At 45.4% G+C, this 22377-nt stretch overlaps 1 protein-coding gene across 1 annotated transcript in view; it reads right to left on the bottom strand.

Moving 5' to 3' along the window:
- Positions 1-22377, bottom strand: part of VPS13B (vacuolar protein sorting 13 homolog B) — a 2934705-nt gene that overhangs the window by 266465 nt on the left and 2645863 nt on the right. Inside the window, exon 43 of the mRNA XM_085605186.1 lies at positions 11734-11895. Coding sequence (XP_085461312.1) covers positions 11734-11895 — 162 coding nt within the window. The remainder of the gene's footprint in view (positions 1-11733; positions 11896-22377) is intronic.

A 22377-nucleotide genomic window follows, 5' to 3' on the forward strand; every position in this document is an offset into this window, starting at 1 on the left:
TCAGCATAAACACAAGCTGTATAAATCATGTGCATAATTCCTTAGAAACTGAACCTATATGGGTCAGAAACCTATGCCTCAATAGATAAGATAGTGCAAAGTTTATTTGTAGGTTTTATATAGCGCCTTAATTACCCCGAAGGGGTATCTCTGCGCTTTGGAATGTGCTGCTAAACAGGCTGACGGACATTATTGAAATAGGGCGGTCTTAAGAAGTTTCCTGAAACGCAGATAGTCGGGGCATTGTCTCAGGTGAATAGGGAGCTGGTTCCAGTAGAAGGGAGCGAGGTAGGAAAAGGATTTCCCACCTAGCCTTGTTTTCCTGTCCCGGGGGACTAAGAGAAGCGATTTTCTTCCTGACTTGAGGGTCCTGGTAGGGGCGTAAAGCTTGAATTTCATAGAGATGTAGAGAGCACCTTTGTTATGCAAGGCCTTGTGGACGATGCAGCAAACTTTGAATTTAACACGCTTGCAGATTGGAAGTCAGTGGAGCCGTTGAAGAAGAGGAAGGAAGGCAGTTCTCGGCGGGGCATTCATAACAAGGCGTGCTGTGGTATTCTGGACCACCTGCAATCTGCTAAGCGAGAACTCATTGGCTGAGACCAGGAGAGCGTTGCAGTAGTCTAGCCGACTCATTACCATATTCTGAATAAGGGTTTTACAAGTGGAATCTGGAAGGAGAGTGAAGACTCATCGTAGCAGGCCCAGCACATATAAGCAGGAGCCGGCAGTGTGAGCAGCATGCTCCTTCAAGGACAAGGCACGATCAAAATGAATGCCCAGGTTTTTAACAAGAGCCTTAGGGCCAGGGGGGGAGCCAAGGGCTACCGGCCACCAGTCTGGTGTCCACAGCAAAGGTGCAGTGCCGAGGAGCATAATCTCCAGTCTTCCCTGCGTTGAGTTGGAGAAAATTGCTTTTCATCCAATTTGCGATAGTTGTCATTCCTGCAGAGAATGTGGACTGAACCGACATGGCAGATTTGTTAAATGAGAAGAGGAGCTGGGTGTCGTCAGCATATGAAATAGGCATAAAGCCACAGGATCTGAGGAGGTTGGCCAAGGGAGCAATATAGATGTTAAACAGAGTGGGGCTCAAACATGAGCCCTGGGGAACTCTCTTGGTTAGTTCCATTGCCTTCGACCGAAAAGGGCCAAGATTGACAGTCTGGGAACGGGAGGACAGGATGCTCGTCATCCACTGAAGAGCACATCCTCTAAGTTCGATCTCCTCCAATCTCCTGAGCACGATCTGCTGGGATACCGTGTCGAACGCGGCAGAGAGGTCCAACAGCACGAGTATCGTTGAATGGCCACTGTCTAAGAAGGTCATCCTGATGTTGTCCGTGACCTCCAACAGGGCAGACTCCATGCTGTATTTGGGCCTGAAACCAGATTGAGAGGAACCCAAACTATCTGTATTTTCGACATGGTTAGACAGCTGTTTATTGATGTATTTTTCCAATACTTTGCTCAGGAGAGGCAGTAAGGAGATGGGGCGGAGATTGGAAAGCTCTTCCATAGGGACCTTGGAGTTCTTGCGGATAGGGTTGACCTGTGCCACCTTCCAATCCTGGGGAAGGTAGCCCTCTCTCATAGAGAGGTTGAGAATTGTGCGTATGGGCGAAGACAGTTGTTTGGAGAGGGAGGTGACTACTTTAGCTGGAATAACGTCAAGGGGGGAGCCTGATTTTACTGTGTGAAGTAAGGCTTCCACCTCCTCGGTGGATATAGGGGGAAAGCTTTCCAGCAGTTGTGTTGTTACGGATGCTGGTGAATCAAGAGGTGGAGCATCCGGTTGCTGGCTCCCGGAGGGGGAGATCTTATCATAGATAAGTTCAATTTTCTGCGAGAAATACTGGGCAATATCATCACAGAGAGCTTGGGATAGGGTCTCAGGATTGTCACAGGCCTTAGGACTAGTAAAGGATTTGAGTATCTGAAATAAGGCTTTGGAGACATTCTCTGCCTTAGCTAGCTGTAAGGCAATAAAAGCTTTCCGCACTCCCTTTATATTTTTATGGTAGGTGGAGAGGGCTCTCTTAAAACTGTCTTTGTCCCTCGCCTCCTGGGACGTACGCCAACGTCTCTCCAGATTTTTGCACTGCTGTTTTTCGATTCAGAGCTCAGGGAAAACCAGGCTGTCTGAGGGCGCCTGGCTGAATTAGGTAATGGTTTGAGGGGCGCAAGCAGGTCACTGGCATTTTTGACAGCACAATTGAACTAGGCTAGGCCATACTCCGTGTTAGAGGATTCAGCTTCCCAGGGTGCCAGAAAAGCAGCCTGGAAAATATCCGGGGAGATCTTATGCCATTGTCTGCAGACCCTGTGGGAGGCTAAGGGGGAGCAGCAGCCACCCCGGGACCCTGAATAGTGATTTCAATAGGAGCATGGTCTGATCATGTCAGAGGCCGGGGGGTTCACATGAGATGCTAGGTGTGTTGGTAAAGATGATGTCAAGTGTGTGACCAGCGGTGTGTCTCGGGCCATCGTTAAGCTTGGTTAAGCCTAGGAGAGCAAGGTCTGCAAAGAGCAGCGACGTGTCAGGGTTAGTCGTGCATTCACTGTGCATATTCAAGTCACCTAGCAATAAGAATGTATTAGTCATGATTACATGGGGAGCTATTTCCGTAAGCTGGAGAGAGAAGTATGCCAGAGGGCCAGGGGGCCTATACACTAAGACACCTTTCTAGCTAAGTTGCGGGAGGAAGTCAATGCGGAAGATTAGAATTTCAATGTTAGCGTTGAACCGTTGCTCAAGTGTAGAGACTGAAATACAGTCTTTGTGAATGATAGCAATCTCACCCCCCACTTTTGTTTGTCTATCCATTCTTAAGAACCTATAGCCAGCTGGCAAGGCAAGGGTGAAGGCGGAAGTCGAGTTGGGCTTAAGCCTTGTCTCAGTCAGGAACCCTAACTCTGGGTTATCGGTAGTAAGAAGTTCCCACACCCCCGTAGCATGTTTAAGGAGGGAACTGACATTGCTTAAGACACCTTTCCAGACTAGGTTGAGGCTGTTAGACGACCTCCTAGGTTCTGAGAGGGATGAGATATCATCCTTGGGGGTGTTGGGGTGAGGAATATGGGTGTGACGTCCAGGGGTTCTAGATATATGAATGCTATTGGTTATGTTACACTGGAACTGACAGAGTATGCAAGAGAAAGGACCTTCTGGTATTGGCCGGGTCCGAGCAACGTCCCGGGTGAGATGCCAGCAGATGGGTGATAAATCTTTCCCTAGATCAAATAGATCCTTGCTAGAATAAGATATACCTGGGGTCGAAGCGTGATTGGGAGTGGAACAGGCAGGGTTCCTGGCGACGTCAGGGCGCAGGCGGGCTTGCCTTTGGCTCGCCGCTGGCGTGCCCGCTGCGCGTGTCCGCAGCGCTTAGTGTAGAGCATCCGGTTTTAAGGAGGGGGTTGTGGCCACTAGGCCGCCAACCTCCCTCAGACCGGAAGTCGCCTTGTCTCCCTCCACGCAAACGGGACGCAACCCGCGGTGGACCAGGGAGAGGCAGCCGAGAGGTAGGGAAAGCATCAAAACAAGTAGAAATATAAGAAGGAGTAGAAATGAGCAATATGGGCAAGTTTAAAATCAAATTAAAAGTATCAGAGCACATAAGAACGGGTTCCAAAGCAGTTTAAGCATTAGAGCGGCAATGAGACAAAGAACATAGTGAGCATCTGCCTTACTAGCACGCGTCCGCTGCGCGTCATGTAGAGCATCCAGTTTTAAGGAGGGGGTTGTGGCCACTAGACCGCCAACCTCCCTCAGACCGAAAGTCGCCTTGTCTCCCTCCACGCAAACGGAACGCAACCCGCAGTGGACCGGGAAGAAGCAGCCAAGAGGTAGGGAAAGCGTCAGAACAAGTAGAAATATAAGAAGGAGTACAAATGTGCAAATGAGCACATATGGGCAAGTTTAAATTCAAATTAAAAGTATCAGAGCACATAAGAATAGGTTCCAAAGCAGTTTAAGCATTAGAGCAGCAATGAGACAAAGAACATAGCGGGCATCTGCCTTACTAGCGCGCTTAGTAAGTAGTAAGAGTGGAAAACCCTAGCAGGTGTCTTTAAATATTGGGATAGGTTTAATATAAATGCTGAAATACACTGAAAGATGAAGAATCCTTAGCCCTGAATGTTTTCTCTGAGATGTTGTCTACAGAGCAGAGGAGAATTTTGTGACCTAGAGTAATAAAGGTGGCAAGAAGGTCTCAATGCTGAACCATCCCTGATCTGCTTTTTATAATAAATTGTTCCAGACTAGGGCAGTTAGGGTCATACTGAAGGCAGAAGACAGATTTGGTTGGCTTCAATGTGGGATTAGAGGTGGACTCTCATAAATGTCTATATGATTTTATAGCTTCATTGGAATCTTGCAATTTTGTAGTGGTGATATGGGTTAGATTAATCTGGGGGGCTTTAGTGGTCTCTAGTGGTGATTAAGAAAACTCTGTATAAAGACAGAGTTTCTATGTTTGTATTGGAATGGTAGGTGGGCATAGATCATCCATTTGCTGAGACTGAGAGGTTTTAGCCGTAGTTTATCTACTGGGTCGATTTGTGTGAAGAAGCTGTTGTTGTGGGGCTGTCGTGGAGGGTGCTGCTGTATGGTTGGCGAGGGCAACATCATTTTGTCAGAGTTTCCTGGGCCTGAGGGACAGCTGCTGTGCAGAGGTGTGATAAAACGTTGCTCTACTTTCAAGATTTTGTGACGGCTGCTGATAGCTTCCCAACCCCTTCTAAAGTAGTCATGACTTTGGCACCACGAATGGCTTTGTAGTAGTTGGTGTATGTGAGTTATAGGGTGGCTTTGGAAGTGGGATACGTATTTATGCTAAACAAACAAGAGAACACTGTTTCTTAGATGTGGTACAGAAAGTTACCCCTTCACCTTAATCAAGAAAAAGCAAGAAAGGGAAAAAGACCTAGGTATGGTAGGGACCCCCTATAAGGAGGAAGAACGAGTCTTCCCTCCTGTTGCCCTCACATACTCCGAAGGGTGTCATGCTTCATCATCGGGCATTTGCTCCTCGTCGAGCCCGGCGTTGCAATGCCCAACGGGTCCCCCGAAGGATCACTTTAGCGGAGATCTTTTTAGGGAAAATATTAGCAGGGGTATAGTGTGTCAGAGGAGCTGTATGCACAGTGACTTGATAATTAGAGTGGGAAGGGCTGCACTAAAAGTGATTCACAACAGGCTCCTTTCTCAGCTCAAAGAAAAAACCTAAACATTTATAAGAAAATAAATACCATGGGGAAAGTATGCATGTTTAATTTAGAAAGTGACTCATACCCTTCAGATTAATAGTTAAAAGGACCCGGTTGGCTTCTTGTAGCTGTAGGAGTAAAAAAACACACTAGACACGTGTACAAGGACACGAAGCAAGAAGAGTATTTACTTTGGAGAGACTATAAGCTCGACATGACAAAAAATAGGAAGACAAAGTGTGGGAGGGTCGTCTCCGGTTATAATCCACTGTCAGCGGTTTTATGCCAAAGACAGATGCTATGGGGAGTCATAATAGAAAATAATTAAAATGTGCACGTGGGCCTTGCAAAAGAAAGGCATTCACGCTGCACCATCAACTTGGACTTTGGCTGAATGTCATTAAGGAATACACAAGTCATTTGACTTCTGGCAGCTTTCTAGAAGCATGTTGGCCAAAAAATTGTCTTTGTATGAACAATTTATTTTGGCTGCAACTGCGCAGTTAAGGGAAAGTTTATGGTAGAACATAAAAATAAAATACTTGCAGAAGCTTGCTGTCAATAGAAACAAGGGACTAATTCACAAAGATATTATCCACTACAAGTGGGGAGAAATCAGCAGTGCTAAACTCAACTCAAGGGATAGGAAGTGGGAATTCCAAAGTGTGGTTTGCCTTGGATGTTTGGGAACGCCCACGAACTTACATATGTGGGCATTACCAAACTTAGAACTGACCTCTTCCCACCCTGGAAATGGTCTGAGATTTACTCCAGCCAAGAGAGTAGCTTCTCTTTCAGGACTGAAAGGGGAACAGATTGCACCACATTTGCAAGGGGTGTACGGAAAGGGCTTTCTCCATGAAGAAAAATGACTTCCATGTGATAAAAAAACAATATGCATTCACACAGGAGGCTCCATTCTGTCGGTGGAATATTAGGCTACAGAGAGTACTACTGGGAATGTTTGTGAACTAAAAAAAACACAAAAGTATGTTCAGGTGGCAATGTAAATCTTTCCTACGCACAAGTTTTTCTTCGTAGATAAGCCCCGTGGCTTTTTAATAGATTGTGAAGGTGATACTCTGGCGAGTAACTACATTATCAGTAGCATCCTCAGAAACACCCATGAGCGGAATTAAGCATGGATTCTCAAATTATTTTACTGAGTTAGGAAACAAGATTGACAAGCAACATCAACAAGATCAAAGCACAAGCAATGCGATAATCAAGGATCAGAAACACAGAGGCCCTGAAGCATCTATTGACTCAAGTGCATTCTTGCGATACGAGCTGCATTGTGCTGCACAGGAGTCCTAATGCATGGCTTCCATTGTGGTAGTGTCATAAGATATTTGAGATAGGGAATGAGTGCAACACATTCTAGGGAAGTCGCCGGAAACTCCGACCACACAGAGGAGTGATATGCACTGTGATTGAACACAAAAGCGATCACCAACAAATAAGCAGATGCAGTGGAGTTGTGAACCCCCGCTCAGAGGCGCAACTAGAGCCAAATCTGAGAGGTGTGGGGGGGGGGGTAATTGCTAAGTGAAACAGGAAGAGTGGAGATGCAGGGGCTCTAAGAAGGGGTGACAAAGCAACAAAGCCTCATTAACAAGCAACTTGTCTTTTAACCCCTTCGCCGCGGCAGGAATTCCGCCGCGGCGCTGGGGGGGTTTGGGGGCAGGTGCGGTGGCGCTGTGCTCGTGACGGAACCACTCCGTCACGAGACACGGTTGAGCTGTGCTCATGACGGAGTGGTTCCGTCACGTCTCCGCCCACTGCGCTAATCGCCCGCACAGGCGGGGAATTAGCGCCGCGTGGGCGGAGCGGCCGCCAACGGCCGCAGCATGACGGAACCACTCCGTCATGAGCACAGCGCAACCGTGGCTCATGACGGAGTGGTTCCGTCATGAGCGGGGAAGGGGTTAACGACCTGTGAAGAACTCGGGTGTGGCTGTGTGTGTGCCTGTGACGCTGTCTCAGCCCGGGCTGACCAACACGGTCGGGGAGGGGGGTGGGGGGTCACGGACAGAAAGCTCCTGCTCGGTTTGTTCGTGGCAGTGCGTGATGTTTATGGGGGTCGTAGTCTGCAGGCCCATTTCCTCTTGTTGGAGGCTTGCCTGTGTAGAACTACAAACCCCTGAGTACTGGCTCGATAAATTCCATGAAATCCAACACAGTCTTGGCTTGCATCTCTAAAGTATTGCTTTGTTTTAATAGCATAGGCGCTGGAAAGTAGGACGATTCTGTAGCACGCCCAAAACAACCATGCTTGCGTTCTAAAGGTGAATGAGCAATGAACAAGCTGGCAAATGTTAAGTTTATCCTGTCACGTTTGCAGTACATTTAAAGACAGAGCTCAAATGTCAGGCTGTTACTGACAAATTGATGTTTATTGAATTTGCTGCTTGGCGTTTACTTTTCTTCAACTGCAGAGAGGATTTTGAAAAGTAAAGCACTTTGCAATCTTGTTGGTGTAAAGGAAAGGCTGTATGTGGGGTTTCATTTCTTTTCAAACACATAAAATGAAAATACATAACAAATGAACTGTACAAATGTTTAAAATGTATTAGCAGTTATGAATGCACAAAGTAGTCCGTGTGATGGAAACAATTATGTTATTAGGATAAGAAGAAATCAATTACTTGGTGTTGCGCAAATGACAAATATTTGCTGCAACTCAATTCCACACATTCTAATTTATGCGCTATGAAGTTTTATTAGTGAAATGTCTGTACAAATAAGTGGCCATTTCAATGGAGAATGTACTGCCTATAAATGACAGTGTGCTACCACATCATGCTTTAATAACATGAGTGACAGTGTGATCCTAACCACACGGCCAGCTACATACCAGACCCATAACACTCTCTAGCTGAGTAGACGTGGCTCATTTTCTACACTTGCGTCTTTTTGTGACACTTGAATTTTTCAAAGTCTGCATGAGCATAGTGATATAACATTGATGGCAGCACTCCCACTCAGCAAATTGTTCCAGCACCACTGATTGAAAGAAGGTGCGTTTAACAGGAGAGTGAGCGAGGCCATAGATGCCTTTTTCTCCCTCCACTGCTTTAAAGATGTGCATTAGCCGGAGTATTTTGTCCATGTGGGAAGATTGACTTACATACTTCAAATCTGTTTCTTTTAGGCTCAAAATATATTTAAGCTTTTTCGAATTATTAAGTAATTAATAAGTTGAAAATGAGATTAGGGCATAAGACCGAAAACTTCTTTCACTATCAGGCTTTTAGGACTGCAGAAACTATGTCACTCACTTTTCTGTAATACCAGATATGCATGTAGCTCACCGTAGAAAGTGTTCGAACTTCATTTGTACCTGTCAAGACTAATTTTTCATATTTAATTTTTATATTACCCTTCCCTCTTATGGAGGAAAAATTACAAACATGCCATCATCACGTGTCTAACTTGCTTCTATTTAATCAACTGCATTACTTTTTAGTCCAAATTTGTAAATATGTGGCGCAAAACATGGGTACCACACTGGCCAAAACATGTTTATTGCTATTTTAACTTTCCAGAAGGGAGGGAGCGAAAAAGGAAATCAGAAGGAAGAGGGGAAAACAGGGTCTAATTGAGGGGTGTGATGGAGAGAAAGAGACAAATGGGAAGAGGTGTTACAGTTGAAAAAAGGGAAGAGAAAATGGAATAGAAAGATGGATGGGAAATGAGGAGAGAGGCAAATGTGTAATTAGATGTGAGCGATTGGGCAAGACATGAAGGGGGAAATTAGAGAAGAAGGGGTAGTTGTAAATAGGAAGGGTGCAGGCAGGAGAGAGGAGAAAAGAATGGGAGGGTAAGACAAAAGGAGGAAGGAAGGGGTAAATGGAATAAGGAAGAGAGAGATAAAAGGAGAAGGGTGACATGGGATGGGGAGGAGAGGTGAAAATGGGGGATTAGAGGAAGGCTACCTAGCAGAAGGGAGCGCAAAGGAAAAAGGTAGAAAATATGAAAGAATAACCCTTTTAGGGCGAAACTGTCTTGTTCTCAGCCATTCTGGATGTGGATCCAAGTAGGGGGTATTTATTTTTTCTGGCTACTCCCCTGAGCAGATGGTGCCACTTACAATGTTTGCACTGAGTTCTTTCTATCATGTCTTCCTGTTTTCAATGAGTTGTTAAATTGAGTGACCGTTTTTGACTGCCTAGGGTTTCGCCTTCAATTGCCACTTACAATGTTTGCACCGATCCAAATAGTTGTCCAAGTCATGCAAAGATAACCACATTTGTCTGATTATGCACAGCAAGAAAAGTAAAAGATTGCAACGGAGAATCCGAAAATATCCCTCAAATATACTGTTCGCTTAATAAACAGAAACACACTGTGATTGTCAGAAGCATCTATATCTTACAAAAGGCATGCTTTACAAACCCATGCACCAAAATATAAATCTACATCCCGTGTTTCAGAATGAATATTGGAGAAGAGAAAGGGGTGAAAAAGGCGTCTATACAGGAGCAATGCATATACAAAACTCAGGCCGAGGCACAAATGACCATTGCAAACGCGGGAGCAGAGCACGCCGGGCCCTCAATGGCTACATGTGAGCTGCCAATGGAGGCACAGTCTGACTGTCTGCTGGAAGAGTCATCAGCTGCAGCTCGTGCCAACACTCATGACAGGGAGGGCGGGCACTGGACAAGGAAGGAAGGTCCTGAAAATAGCCGCGCCCTCTCGACTTTACAGAGCAGGGTGAGTTCAGCAGGTCACCAAGTTAGGGTGCATATAAGTTACCTTTTCGACGCATTTCAGCAAACATGTTAAAATGCTCCATGAGAAATAAAACTCACCGTGTTGTGCCTTCTTGTCCTAATGTATGCTGCTCTATCTTAATTTGTTCCTTCACGACCTCAAAATGCTTCCAGCACGTAATTGTTTTTAACCGTAAATAACACGAGAAAATAGTTATGGGAAAGCAGTTTAGTTGAACAGCTCAGCTGTACTAAGAAAACATCGCTGCGAAGGTTAAATAAAGTATTTAATGGCAACGACGGACTGGTCGTGCCTGAGAAGGCAGAAACACGAGCCCGCGAGGACGCGTTCCCACCGAGAGCGCGCGGCGCCGAGGCCCGGCCTAGCGCGAGCCATCCCCAGGCGCAGGCGGCGCGAGGCAAGTATGTACTGACGCCTGCAGGGGTGTCCGTGTCCCTCACCCGGAGGCATGCATGACTTCACCTTTATCGCGCAATCTGCTCTTCGAGGTCTTAAAGCTTGGCAGCTCCGCAATTACCATGAGAAATTAAATAATTTCTCATCTATGAAGTCACCAACATTCCGCGAACCTGACCCTCGCCTGGCTTCTCAATCTTCAGGGACGGTCAGTTTGACAGCCTGGTCAATCTCCATCCAATATTTTAATCGGCATGGAAAGATCTCAAAAATCTTTCTAGCGGCATACGCCCAACACTGCACTTAATTACATTGCTGACTTTTGGCCAAAAACATCTCTCTAGGCGCAAATACCTCTGTTGTTGGTATTTTAAAATGTGTGTTCAGTGCACTGACGGCTGGTGCGGCCTCTGCTGATGACATACAGGGTGGTGGTATGGACGCAGATCCCTTCAAGATAGCACACGTCACGCGAGACGTCACGCTACCACAGAGTTAGACCACTGACTTTGGCATCACTGGGCAGCGGAAGCAGCTAGGGCTCCCGCTCAATCGCAGGTCAGTGGGACCTCCTCTCACAGCATGAGACCTGCGTTTAAGACTGCCAAAGCTACGGCCTTAATGCATTCCAACCTGGGTGCTGGAAGGTAGAGATCTTTGAGAAGAGGGCATGCGGAAATGAATTTCATTTTCACCATGTAATACAAATCCCCCTTTCACTGTTTGACATCACACGTAGGAAGTGCATGCAGTGTCGTGAATTATAAGTCATACATTGCTTAGAAACGGTTATATCCTCGGAAAAACGTCACAGCATCGACACTCAGAATGACATATTTCACAAATGAAAAATGTGTATATAACTTTTTTCGATATATCCACAGAAAGGCGTAGGAATAGGCACAGCAATATCATACCACTCAAGAACTGAAACATGTAGAAATCTGAATTGGCCCACTGCCTAGGCTTCCAAACTGTCCGGTTTTACAAGCTATTTTTCCGATATGAGCACACTCAGATGCGACAATCTTTACTTCAGGGTTGTAACAAGAGTGCCTTTAGGAAAGAAAAACGGGGCTCCTACCCCCTGTGCTTCTGCACCCGTTGCACCAATTACAGCTAGGCTCCTGCTCCTCGTGCACACAGGCCCATTTGTGAATCGGAGCAATGCACACATGGATTTGCAAGAAACCAAGCGGTCCTTGCAAGTACCCGACTCTTCTTCTTTATGAATCCGGCCCGGCAACTCTTTAAGCTGCTGCACCTATTTTTTGATTGGCTTTGGACAGTCAGCTGACGAGTAGGAGGAGACACATGGTTTGCCATACATGTATACATGTCAAATGAAGCAGAGCGCACAGGCAGCATGCAGGATTACTGACGTACCTGTGGGGACTTGTGCGAGCGCCAGCTGTACTGGTGACGGTGGAGACTGGCCAACACCACGTTTTCATCTGTGTCCACCTGGCCAAACCGCAGGGTCTCCTGGGTGTCATTGCAGATCACAAAGTGGCTGAAGACCATCTCCTCCGCCTCGGGGCACTGGTTCTGAAGGGAAAAGAAAAAAAAAGCCAACACCTTTAAGGCTAACTGTAATATATGTTGCAGATGTCTGTCCAGTGGCGATCATTAACAAGCAGAAATAACAGAGACCTACTGTCATTGGCCGTGGTGAATGTCTTTCTGTTTCTTCTAAAGAAGGCAACGAAAAACCACACGCTTAGTACTCTCACAGGTCATAAACAACAGCAACATCAATGTAATAATCTACTAAATCCTTTTGCACTAGCTGAGGGAATATTTAAATGTTGGAAGGGAGACGGTGCAGTAACTGTGCAGTGGAGGAATACAACTCGTACATGATCAATGGAAAAATTCACAAATACAGGCCTCAATCTCATTTGTGAAATCCAGGGAGCACCTCCTACTTTCCTTAGCTCCTTTCTAGCCAGAAAACACTCATTGTCTAAGCACAGCTGATTAGCAGACCAACAGGGCTTTTCCTTTTTAGCCTCCTTTTTACATGAATGTACTAATGACATTCAGCGGCTAACTACCTTAGCAATGGTTTTAGAATACCATTCCAGGATAGATAAGCCTGCGTCCCCACCAACCTCCAACTCATTGAGGACTTGGTACTGAGTCATCTGGGCGATATACCTTACATCTATTCTTGTTGTTAGACATTTAGGAAAAGTCACTTCCATTGGGATTCCCCGATCCCTAGAAGGTGTGGCAGCAGCTAAGTTCATTTTCAAGCACCAATGATCACTGCCCCTTATTCTTAACACCATAGACCGTGTGCAAACGTCAAAGAACCAAGCATGTATAAACATAATCTATTAGGCAATGCTGGTTCCTGTGCAAAAACATTTGGGCTGCCGGTATGTCCCCCTTAAAACGACCATTTAGGCAAATGAAACCTAACGCAGAGAGGGATTTTGTAAATTACCTTTCTATCTTAGATTGAGTACATTCTGGGACGATTGCTTTGGGGATTCCATAACTCTCCAACATATCGGAAACCTCAACCTCTATCTGCCCTGGGACAAGACAAAGGTTAAAGTCCCCTACTACGAGTATCAGGAAAGCCCCAGGGAATCCTGTCAACCACAGCAGATCACTTTGAAACACTTCCGACATCTCCTTCCGGGACTCAACCTGATTTATATATACATTAGCAACTATTAAGCTACTGTGCCGAAGACAGTCCTCATACAATTCCAGAAAAAAGGCCAAAAGCCACTCAATACTTGTCTGGAGGATTCTAGCTACTTTGCTGCATTTAGTCGATATCAATGTCAGTAAGCCCCCTCTTACCCGCCCAGAACCCATTTTAATTCCTTCTTTTCCAAACTGTATAAACCCACTCTAATGGACTGGATCACCCACCAGCCAGGTCTCCTGAAAATAAATTATCCGGTTCTCCTTCCATATTTGGGTAAGATCTGCCGTTCTTATTAATTTCTCTAGCCTGTGAACATTCCAGGATATAACCCCCAGTCTGGCCGGTGCGGCTGCTAGCTAGTACACTTGCACTTGTCTACCCCCCCCCCCCACACCCAGATGAGACACTCTCCCTATCGACGCGCAAATCTATTGCAAAGTGGGATACAGTCCATCACTCCTTCTCTATGTTGGTACAGAATGGTTCCCTTTAAGGTGCCTCAATTATACCCCACTACACGGGATCGGGCCGGGTTTACCTCCCCTCCAATTACCAAATGTAATTGTTCTTAGTTTAGGCCTGCATGGTTTACCAGGAGGGGCACTTCTAAACAATGGAATTCTACCTCAATTATAGGTACTAATACCAAGTCCACAAAAAGTTGAGAGCTAAAATTAACTTTTGTGACTTATCTATCTGCTTTGGATTGAGTGAAGGCTACATACTCTATATCCCTTGACGTAACCGCCTCCAATTCCGTGAAGGATGAGAATGCCCTTAATAAACTTGATCTATTTAGAGACTTCAAATTGTTTTCTTTTTTCCCCTTTTGAATCTCTTCAAATATACATATTTTACCCTGAGTTCCCTACAAAAGGTCTGTACCTGGTCTTGGCCACAATCTACATCTTGCTGTCCAGTAGGGGGCATTACTTGGTCCTCAGATCTCTTAAAACTTCTTACAGCCTGCAGGGGGAGGTTAGTTCCATTAGGGGTGTGCCTAGTATAACCTCTACTCTTGATCTTGGAACGAGCCTGTGGATGGGCGAGGTTAGACAGCTGCTGGCTCTTTGTAGGGTGTAAGTGTTCAACATGGTCTTTAACTGCCCTCTGCTTCTGAGTGGGAGCTCTGTACCGACACTCCTTCCTTTCTTTGCCTTTAAATGACCAAAATGCCAACTCATGCCCCACCCAGCATTGGCTTCCAAGATATATAGAAGGAGAGGGATGGAGGATGTGGAGTGAATGTAGCCTTACGGCTAGAGCGGTCAACCTCGAAGCTGGGGAACCGGGTTCGAGTCTCGGCAGGGACGCTCAACATCCTGTGATTCTAGGCAAATCACTTAATTTCCCCGTGCCTAACAAAAATGAATGTGTCCACCTGTAATGAAACTGGTGCTCATGTAAATCGCTCTGATACCCGATATCTTCGGGTCAAGTTTGCGCTATATAAAACTCCCCCCAAAAATATATATACACAGTTCAAATGCCCTGTTGCCCTCCTTGTGCTGGCGGCTCCTCACTGCCCACAGTTTGAGAGGCTATCGGTCTTACAAGGGAGGGCATACAGGAATTAATAGATTTTAGTTCACAAAGGATCTCCTTTAAAAGTCCAGTCTCCACTCTCAATGAGTCATTTGCTGCAAGAGAGACTTCGAATAGTCTGCGTAAAGTTTTTTTGCACTAAAAGAAGGACATCCAACATGGAGAAGGTCCTGACAATAAGGAGTTAATATTTGCAGCAGAAGTAGCTAAGGTCCCTTGATCCCCACCACTGAGTGGCAAATCAGTTATATCGGCTCTCTCCTCATCTGGCTATCTACGGATTCTTCCTTGCTTTGCTTATTCTCCTCAGCACTCTATACCCAGTCCCCTCTCCAGAGCTTGCAAAACTCAGCTCGGGCGGACGAAACAAACGGGGAGATCAGGAGAGACGGGGGAGAATCTCTCATGAATTTCCAAGCAGATCCAAGGTTCCCTTCTCCTGGGCATCTAATAACTCCAGAAGGTCATCCACTGGGGAAACCACTTGTCCCATATTTGCCTAGTCCTGCAACACAAAGGGCTTAAAATGCTTCCCCACAAAGTCCTTTATTGAGACAGCCAGAGATTTTGCTGAGGAGTACATTTTATTAACTGCAGGGGTATCCTAAGCTCCCACTTGAATCCCTTTATCATAGCAAGGACAGGCAAGGCCTAAAGAGTCTCTTGTTGACATAATGTTTGTTGTCATCCCCCCTGCTTTTCTCCCTTTCACTGCTCCCAAAGGTTTGCCACCTTTTTCTTTGCAGGAGGCATTTATAGACTGGCTAGTAACTAAGGAATATTTAGCAGTTTTTACTTTTACTATAGCAGTCTGTGCTTACCTCCTCCAAATGTAAAAAAGAAAAAAACGGAGCAGAGACATTAATCTCAAGATGCACAAAGAGTGGTGAAAAGAGACTTGAATGAGGTCGAGACAGAGGTCTTATATATGTCAATATGTGTATGAGACAGAGGTCTCGCATATATTTAAATCAGTTTGCTTTTTAATTCAATTCATTTTCTTTTCTCATGGGTTTTGTAAAGCGCCTTACAGTACTCTCACATATATAGAAGACTAAAATCACAATTATATAGAAGATGGAGCATCGATCAAGTTTCGGATCAATATTATGGAACCAATTAGTAGTGGTATAATGTTAAACAATATACTCTGATAAAATGGTGCTGAGTCTTTGGAGAAGTGTAAAAGAGTCTGAAGAGCAGAAGGTAGGGGTGACGTACTCTGAAATTTCGTGCCTCTGGCAGAAAAGACATTACTGCAGAGAGCGTCACTAGAGTTACTCTTATTCATTATCTTTGCTACAGAGAACCACTTAGTAAACATTTCCACTGTTTTCAGAAACACATATCTCTCCTGCAGTGTAATTTTATTGTTACACACTGAAGAGGCGCGGAGATCCTGTCACTGTTTAAGAGAGGAAATCAAATATAAAGTGAAATGGTGCCTGTATCATCTGAGTGTGGATGAAGGCCTGCAGATGTGTTGTATCTCGGAGTTTCTGTCTCTCGATGTGAATGTATAATTACAAATGCCGCCAAACCTATTGGCTTTTTTCAATGCTGGGTAAAATAGTTGTTGTCCAACTAGAGAGCCTATCCTCTAAACTAATCATTCTTGTGATAATATGAGCACTGTGGCTGTGACCTAGTGTTTTGAAACTGAACGTTCAGTGGTGATAGTCTATATATCAGACTCTCATTGCACATGCGCAACAGAAACCAAGGTATGGATCTAAAGGCTACTGTGGTTGTGTTTTTGTACTGGAGAATGCGCCACAGAACCAAGGTTCAGGAAAGTCTGAATGAGGTGAAGTGAAAATTACAGTGGCTTCAATCAACTTGAACCCTGGCAGAAAAACAGTTAAAGGCAATGTGTGTGGATTTTGTTCCTGGGTGAGGCCACATCCTTGTGCCCATTACAGAGGATTGCTATTCTTTGCCAAGGAAAGACCACACTCGCTGGACCTCACTCACCAAGTCATGCTCACTTGCACATTCTGTCCTGGTGGGTTAAATCACACTCTGTTCTTCCACTGACACTTAGAACCTAACTGATGGGAAGCAGATACACAGCACCTCCAGTGAAAACCGCCCTGGTCTAAGGCAGACAGATATGTGTCCTATAAATACCGACATAAGATTGCCACCCTCTCTATGGTTAACCAGCATGGCCACGCGGAAATAGAAAGACCGTAGGCCACCGCAGTGCAGACTACCTCAGTCATGCACAGATACTTCTCTTCCCCTTCAAGCGTCTCCATCCCAGATAGAGACATCACTGAGGAAACCTCTGGATTGAAGAGGCATGTTTTAACTCACTGAGCACGTGGGGGAGCATCCAACAAAGCACCTGCCACCACTATTCCTTCAGGCTAAATCATCAGAGGCTACACCACAGCCCTGGTGTTGCCAGACAGAAGACAGATACTAAATAAAACTCAAACATTATGTTCTGGCCTGCCTTAAGCCAAAGCATGCAAAGGGAGCCATTAGCTATTCTGACTGCATTTAAATAAATCCACTGCTGAAACAAGAGTAAAGTATGTCCTCTGGCATCCAGTGAATTGAAAGTTCATTTGGAGGGCAGACTATATCCTGACCAGAACTCTCCATTATGGATGCCTTACTGACAGCTCCTCTTGCATTCATTGTAGGCTAAGTATCTTTAAAATAATATGTGCAAAATAAAGTAAAGATAACGACCTCAGCTTGACAGAATTCTAGATTGTGGAAGAATATTGCAAAAAATAATTTCGGTATCAATGAAGACGTGCTCCACAGACAGTTCATGTCAGACATTGGAAAATATTTGCAACATAAATAACATTACATGCCTGGGGTAACTGTAAACGTTTCTTTTAGAGGAAGGTCACATTGATTCATGCACCATCTAGCTGACCTGTCTACATCACCGAAAAGATTACCTGCCGAAAATGCTTACAGTACAAAGAAACAGGAACTTCCGTGACCTGCTTCACCTATGTAGTGAAGTGGCAGCATGTCTGCTATTTGTGAGGAATTGCACTGTGCACAACAACATATCAAGCAAGCATTGGCAAAGCCAATACGTTCCACCTATACAAGAGCTATTGGCTTTGGCAGTGCGTTTTGCCATGTTTTAACCAGTGTAGCTGCTGTTCAGCATGGCTAAAAGTTAGTGTCGTGGAATGTCCTACCGTGGAGTGGGTGGGAATAGAGTTTTGTAGACTGGATTTGTTGGAGTAGAGTGTCATGGGGGGAGTAGAGTGTCATACAGTTGTGTAGAGTTCAGTCGTTCAGTGGCAGAAAGTGTCCTAGAGTGCAATTGCATAGAGTGGAGTGGTGTGTTGTAGAGTGGAGTGTTGTAGAGTAGAGTGGCGTAGAGTGGGTTCGAGTGGATTGAGGTAGTGGGGTAGATTGGACAGGAGTAAATTGGGGTGGACTGCTTTGGCGTAGAGTGGGTTAGATTGAGTGGGGTGGATTGGAGTGGGTGGACTGGATAGGGTGGATTGAATTGGGGTGGATTGAAATGGGGTGAGGTGAATTAGATTGGGGTGGACTGAGATGGGGAAAAAGATTGGTTTGGGGTGGGGTGGATTGGGAGGACTGGATTAGAATTGGGTGGTTTGGAGCGGGGCAAATTAGAGTGGAGTGGGGTGGATTGGACTGGAGTGGGATGAATAGCATTGAAGTAGGGTAGATTGGAGTGTGGTGGGCCGGATAGATTGGACTGAGTGGGGTGGACTGAATTGGGGTGGATTGGGTGGGGTAGGGTTGGGTGGATTGGAGTAGAGTAGGGTAGACTGGACTGCAGTGGAGTAGGGTGGACTAGATGAGGTGGATTAGATTGGAGTGGGGTGAAATGGATTGCGGTGGGGTGGGGGTGGATTGGGTGGGGTGGGTTGAAGTGGGGTAGATTGGATTTGGCTGGATTGGGGTGAATTGGATTGGTGTGGGGTGGAATGGATTGGAGTGGGGTGGTATTGATTGGATTGGAGTGAGGTGAGGTGGATTGGATTAGGGTGCAGTGGATTGGATTGAAGTGGAGTGGGGTGGATTGGATTGTTTTGGATTGAAGTGGGGCGGATTGTTTTGGATTGGAGAGGGGCGAATTGTTTTGGATTGATGCAGATTGTTTTGGATTGGAGGGGAGCTGATTGGAGTGGGGCAGAATGTTTTATATTGGAGTGGGGCAGATTGGGGTAGGGCATAATGTTTTGTACTGGAGTGGAACAGATTGGAGTGGGCGGATTGTTTTGGATTGGGGTGGGGCAGATTGCTAGGGATTGGTGTGGTGCACATTGCTTGGGATTGGTGTGGTGCACACTGCTTTGGATTGTGTGGGGCAGATTGTTTTGGATTGGAGTGGGTGGATTGTGGTGGATTGGATTGGGGTTAGGTGGATTGGACGGAAGTGGTGTAGATTGGATTGGTGTGGATTGGATTAGGGTGATGTGTATTGGAGTGGGGAAAATTGGGATGAGTGGGTGGATTGGGGTGAGGTTGATTGGAGTGGGGAAATATGCAGTGGGGCGGATTAGAGTAAAGCGGATTGGAGAGGGGCAAATTATTTTGGATTGGAGTGGGGAAGATTATTTTGGATTGCAGTGGGGAAGATTGGAGTGGGATGGATTGGAGTGGAGCTGATGGATTTAGATTGGAGTGGGGCCGATTGGAGAAGGGCGGATTAGAGTGGGGCAGGCTGTTTTGGATTGGAGTGGGGCAGATTAGAGTGGGGAGGGCTGATATGAGGCAGATTTGGAGTGGGGCAGATTGTTTTGGATTGGAGTGGGATGGATTAGAGTGGGGCAGATTATTTTGGATTGGATTGTGGCAGGTTGGAGTAGAATGGAGCTGAGTGGGCAGATTGTTTTGGATTGGAGTGGGGCTGACTGAATTAGGTGGAATAGGCAGACTGAAGTGGGGCAGATTAGAGTGGGGTGGATTGGAGCGGGTGGATTGGAGTAGATGGGTTTGGAGTGGGGCCGGCTGGAGTGGGGCAAATTATTCTGGATTGGAGTGGGTAAAATTGCATGGGGCAGATTATTTTGGAACCACTCCGTCATGAGCACACGGCGACCGTGGCTCATGACGGAGTGGTTCCGTCATGAGCAGGGTAGGGGTTAAAAAAGGCAGCTAGTGTAAAAAATCTATTAACACAGATTGCAATTGTAGCTCACAGGTTATTCTTCTTCATGTTATAATATTTTCCCTGTGTAATACATAGTGTTGTATTTCTTTGCCTGCTGTTATCTGCGTCCACAACATCTATTCCTTTATCCATAGTCGTAAAGAATGGGAAAGAATAACCCCGTGCTATCTGTCCCCGCCTAAAATCAAAAAGTTGTTCTAAATCAACCACTACCCAGTCTGACAGCAATTCACCGTATGTTGCAGAAAACCATCGGGGTGGTGGCTAATGCCATTGAAAATACAGAACGCCGCCTCTCTCTCCCTGTTGGTTCTCTTCCTCCTTTGCCCATTGCCAATATATCGATGTTCACTGATTAACTCCCAGGACTCGATAATGGCACCATCTTTTGCTGCTCTTCCAGGGGTCCACCATATACCCATAACTCAGGACACTGCTCCGACCACGGGCAATGTTTCCCCTGAATTCCTGCCCTTTTCAACAAGGTTATCATTGACCCCCACTACCTTTCTCAATAAGTCCATCACTGTTCCTTCTTCTCAGGTAGAGGATCTTACAGCCAATGGGTCCTGTGAGACACCATTAAGTTCAATCTTGGTCCCTGCCTCGCCGCTGAGCGTAAACAGTGACAGCTCGCGGGTAACAACCAGAGGGCAGAAGGCCAGGTGTAAGTTGAAAGATACTAACAAGGATGGGCAAATTGTAAGAAATGTCAAGGGGAATGTAGGTGGTAATAAACATAAGAAAGTTGCTGCTAAACCAAACGCAACAAAAGGGAAAAATGTAAGTAATAATGTATCTGACTTTGTATCCATCTTAACAAATTATAGAGGTTCACACGTTGTAACCACAGAGAAAGTTGTTACTCCATCACCCTTTTTCTCACACAGTGAGGGACTCTTGGATAAAATTAACCATCTCATGAAATCTCTAATGATACTACTCTTGGAAAGGGTAAAACGCATTGGTGAAAAAATAGATAATTTGGAGAAAATAATGAAAAACTCCTCTGCTATTCCAGGGCAACAAACGTATAGAGCACCCACGAAGGCCATTGATCCACAACCAAGCACCAGACCTCAAAAACCTGGTTCCGATAATACTACCCAGTCATTACCTGGCCTTAGGCCTTTATTGCCTCAATCAAAGAAGAATACTGAAACTATTGTTAGGCCTTCCCAGATGGCTTTAAGGGCAACTGAAGCCAAGGTTTTAGAAAGAGGGGTGAGCGACTTGTGTAAGGACACAGAATCTGCGGGACAGGTGTATAATAACCTCGGTGTTCCCAAGGATTACTCCCCGACTGGTAATCCTAAGAGGTCATTCCCACACATTGATTTACCCCCACAATCATCACCATATACCATGCTAGTTGGCGTTCCGGAGCTACCCCAAGAAAAATCAGAAACCTAACCTGAGCTAAGAAATAAAGCTGTGCATTGGCTAAATAAGAACAGACCCCTTCCGTCCAAGATATCTGGGGAAATATTATTTGCGAGAAGGTTAAGTTGGCTGGGTCACAGAAGAAAGGATTCGCCGGGGGACTGCATCGTCATCAACCTCAGGGACAGGCGGGTGGTTCAACATATATGCAATTGGCCTGCTCATTACGGTGAGAGTGAAATCCACACTAGGGATTTGAGTTTTTTCTACCCCCAATTTCCCCTCTTATCGTCAACTACCTGTCACAGGGGCATAGTAAATGTGGAACTGATGGAAGGGACTAGAACCAGATATAACATCCCGACCTTTAACTATTTTGATAAACTCTCTGAACTGGAAAGGGTGGATTGACTTCGGCTGGAGGGCCTGTTACCTAACACTATGATTAATACATCTACCCCTGGTGCATACTTAGATAACTCGAACCTAGATGGTGACGTGAATGAAGAAGCCCCCTCCAACATTACCCAAATTATCCACTATGAGGAATTTACGGGAATGGAACTCGAATCTGTAACAAACAAAGATGATCCATCCCTGGAAATATTATTCTGGAATGTTGCTGGTCTGCGCGCAAAGGTTGCGAATGGCATCTGGCTTGATTTCGCTCGCAACTTTGGCATTTTATGCTTACAGGAAACATGGGCGCCATCCGAACTACACGTTGAGGGCAATAAAACATATTTTTCTCCAGCACTGCCCTCTCCCTCTGGTAGAGCAAAAGGTGGTTTGACTATATTTGTATCTAATACTCATCAATTCACAAGTATAGTCCCTATTAAATTGGACTTAAACTTCCAAATACTTACTTTCCATCAGAATAATACTAAGGCCCTTGTAATAGTGAACTTTTATAATAATCTTTCTGTGGATGGTTTAATAAAGGCGATGAAGGAAATATACTTATGTCTCCAAGAATTATCCAATAAGGTACACAAGGAGTTGGTTATAATATGGGGTGGGGATTTTAATCAAAATCTTTGCAATCAGAGCGCAAACACAGTTTGTGGTATTGTGGATGAAAATGGCGACCCGGTAACTCATTTCCCCCACACTTCAGTTGGGCATTGCTTGAATGGAACTATCTGTGGTTTGGATCTTGCTCATGTCAATGATATGGTGAACCCTCCCATACCTGTCATGCCTAATTTTAATGGCAGAGGTAGGCTAAGTACAATTGACTTTATTTTTCTCCCGGTGTTAGCGGGAAAGGATTTACTCAACTGTAAAACTCATGATATCG

The sequence above is a fragment of the Triturus cristatus genome, chromosome 5_1 (assembly GCF_964204655.1).
Source record: "Triturus cristatus chromosome 5_1, aTriCri1.1, whole genome shotgun sequence".
Classification (NCBI taxonomy): domain Eukaryota; kingdom Metazoa; phylum Chordata; class Amphibia; order Caudata; family Salamandridae; genus Triturus; species Triturus cristatus.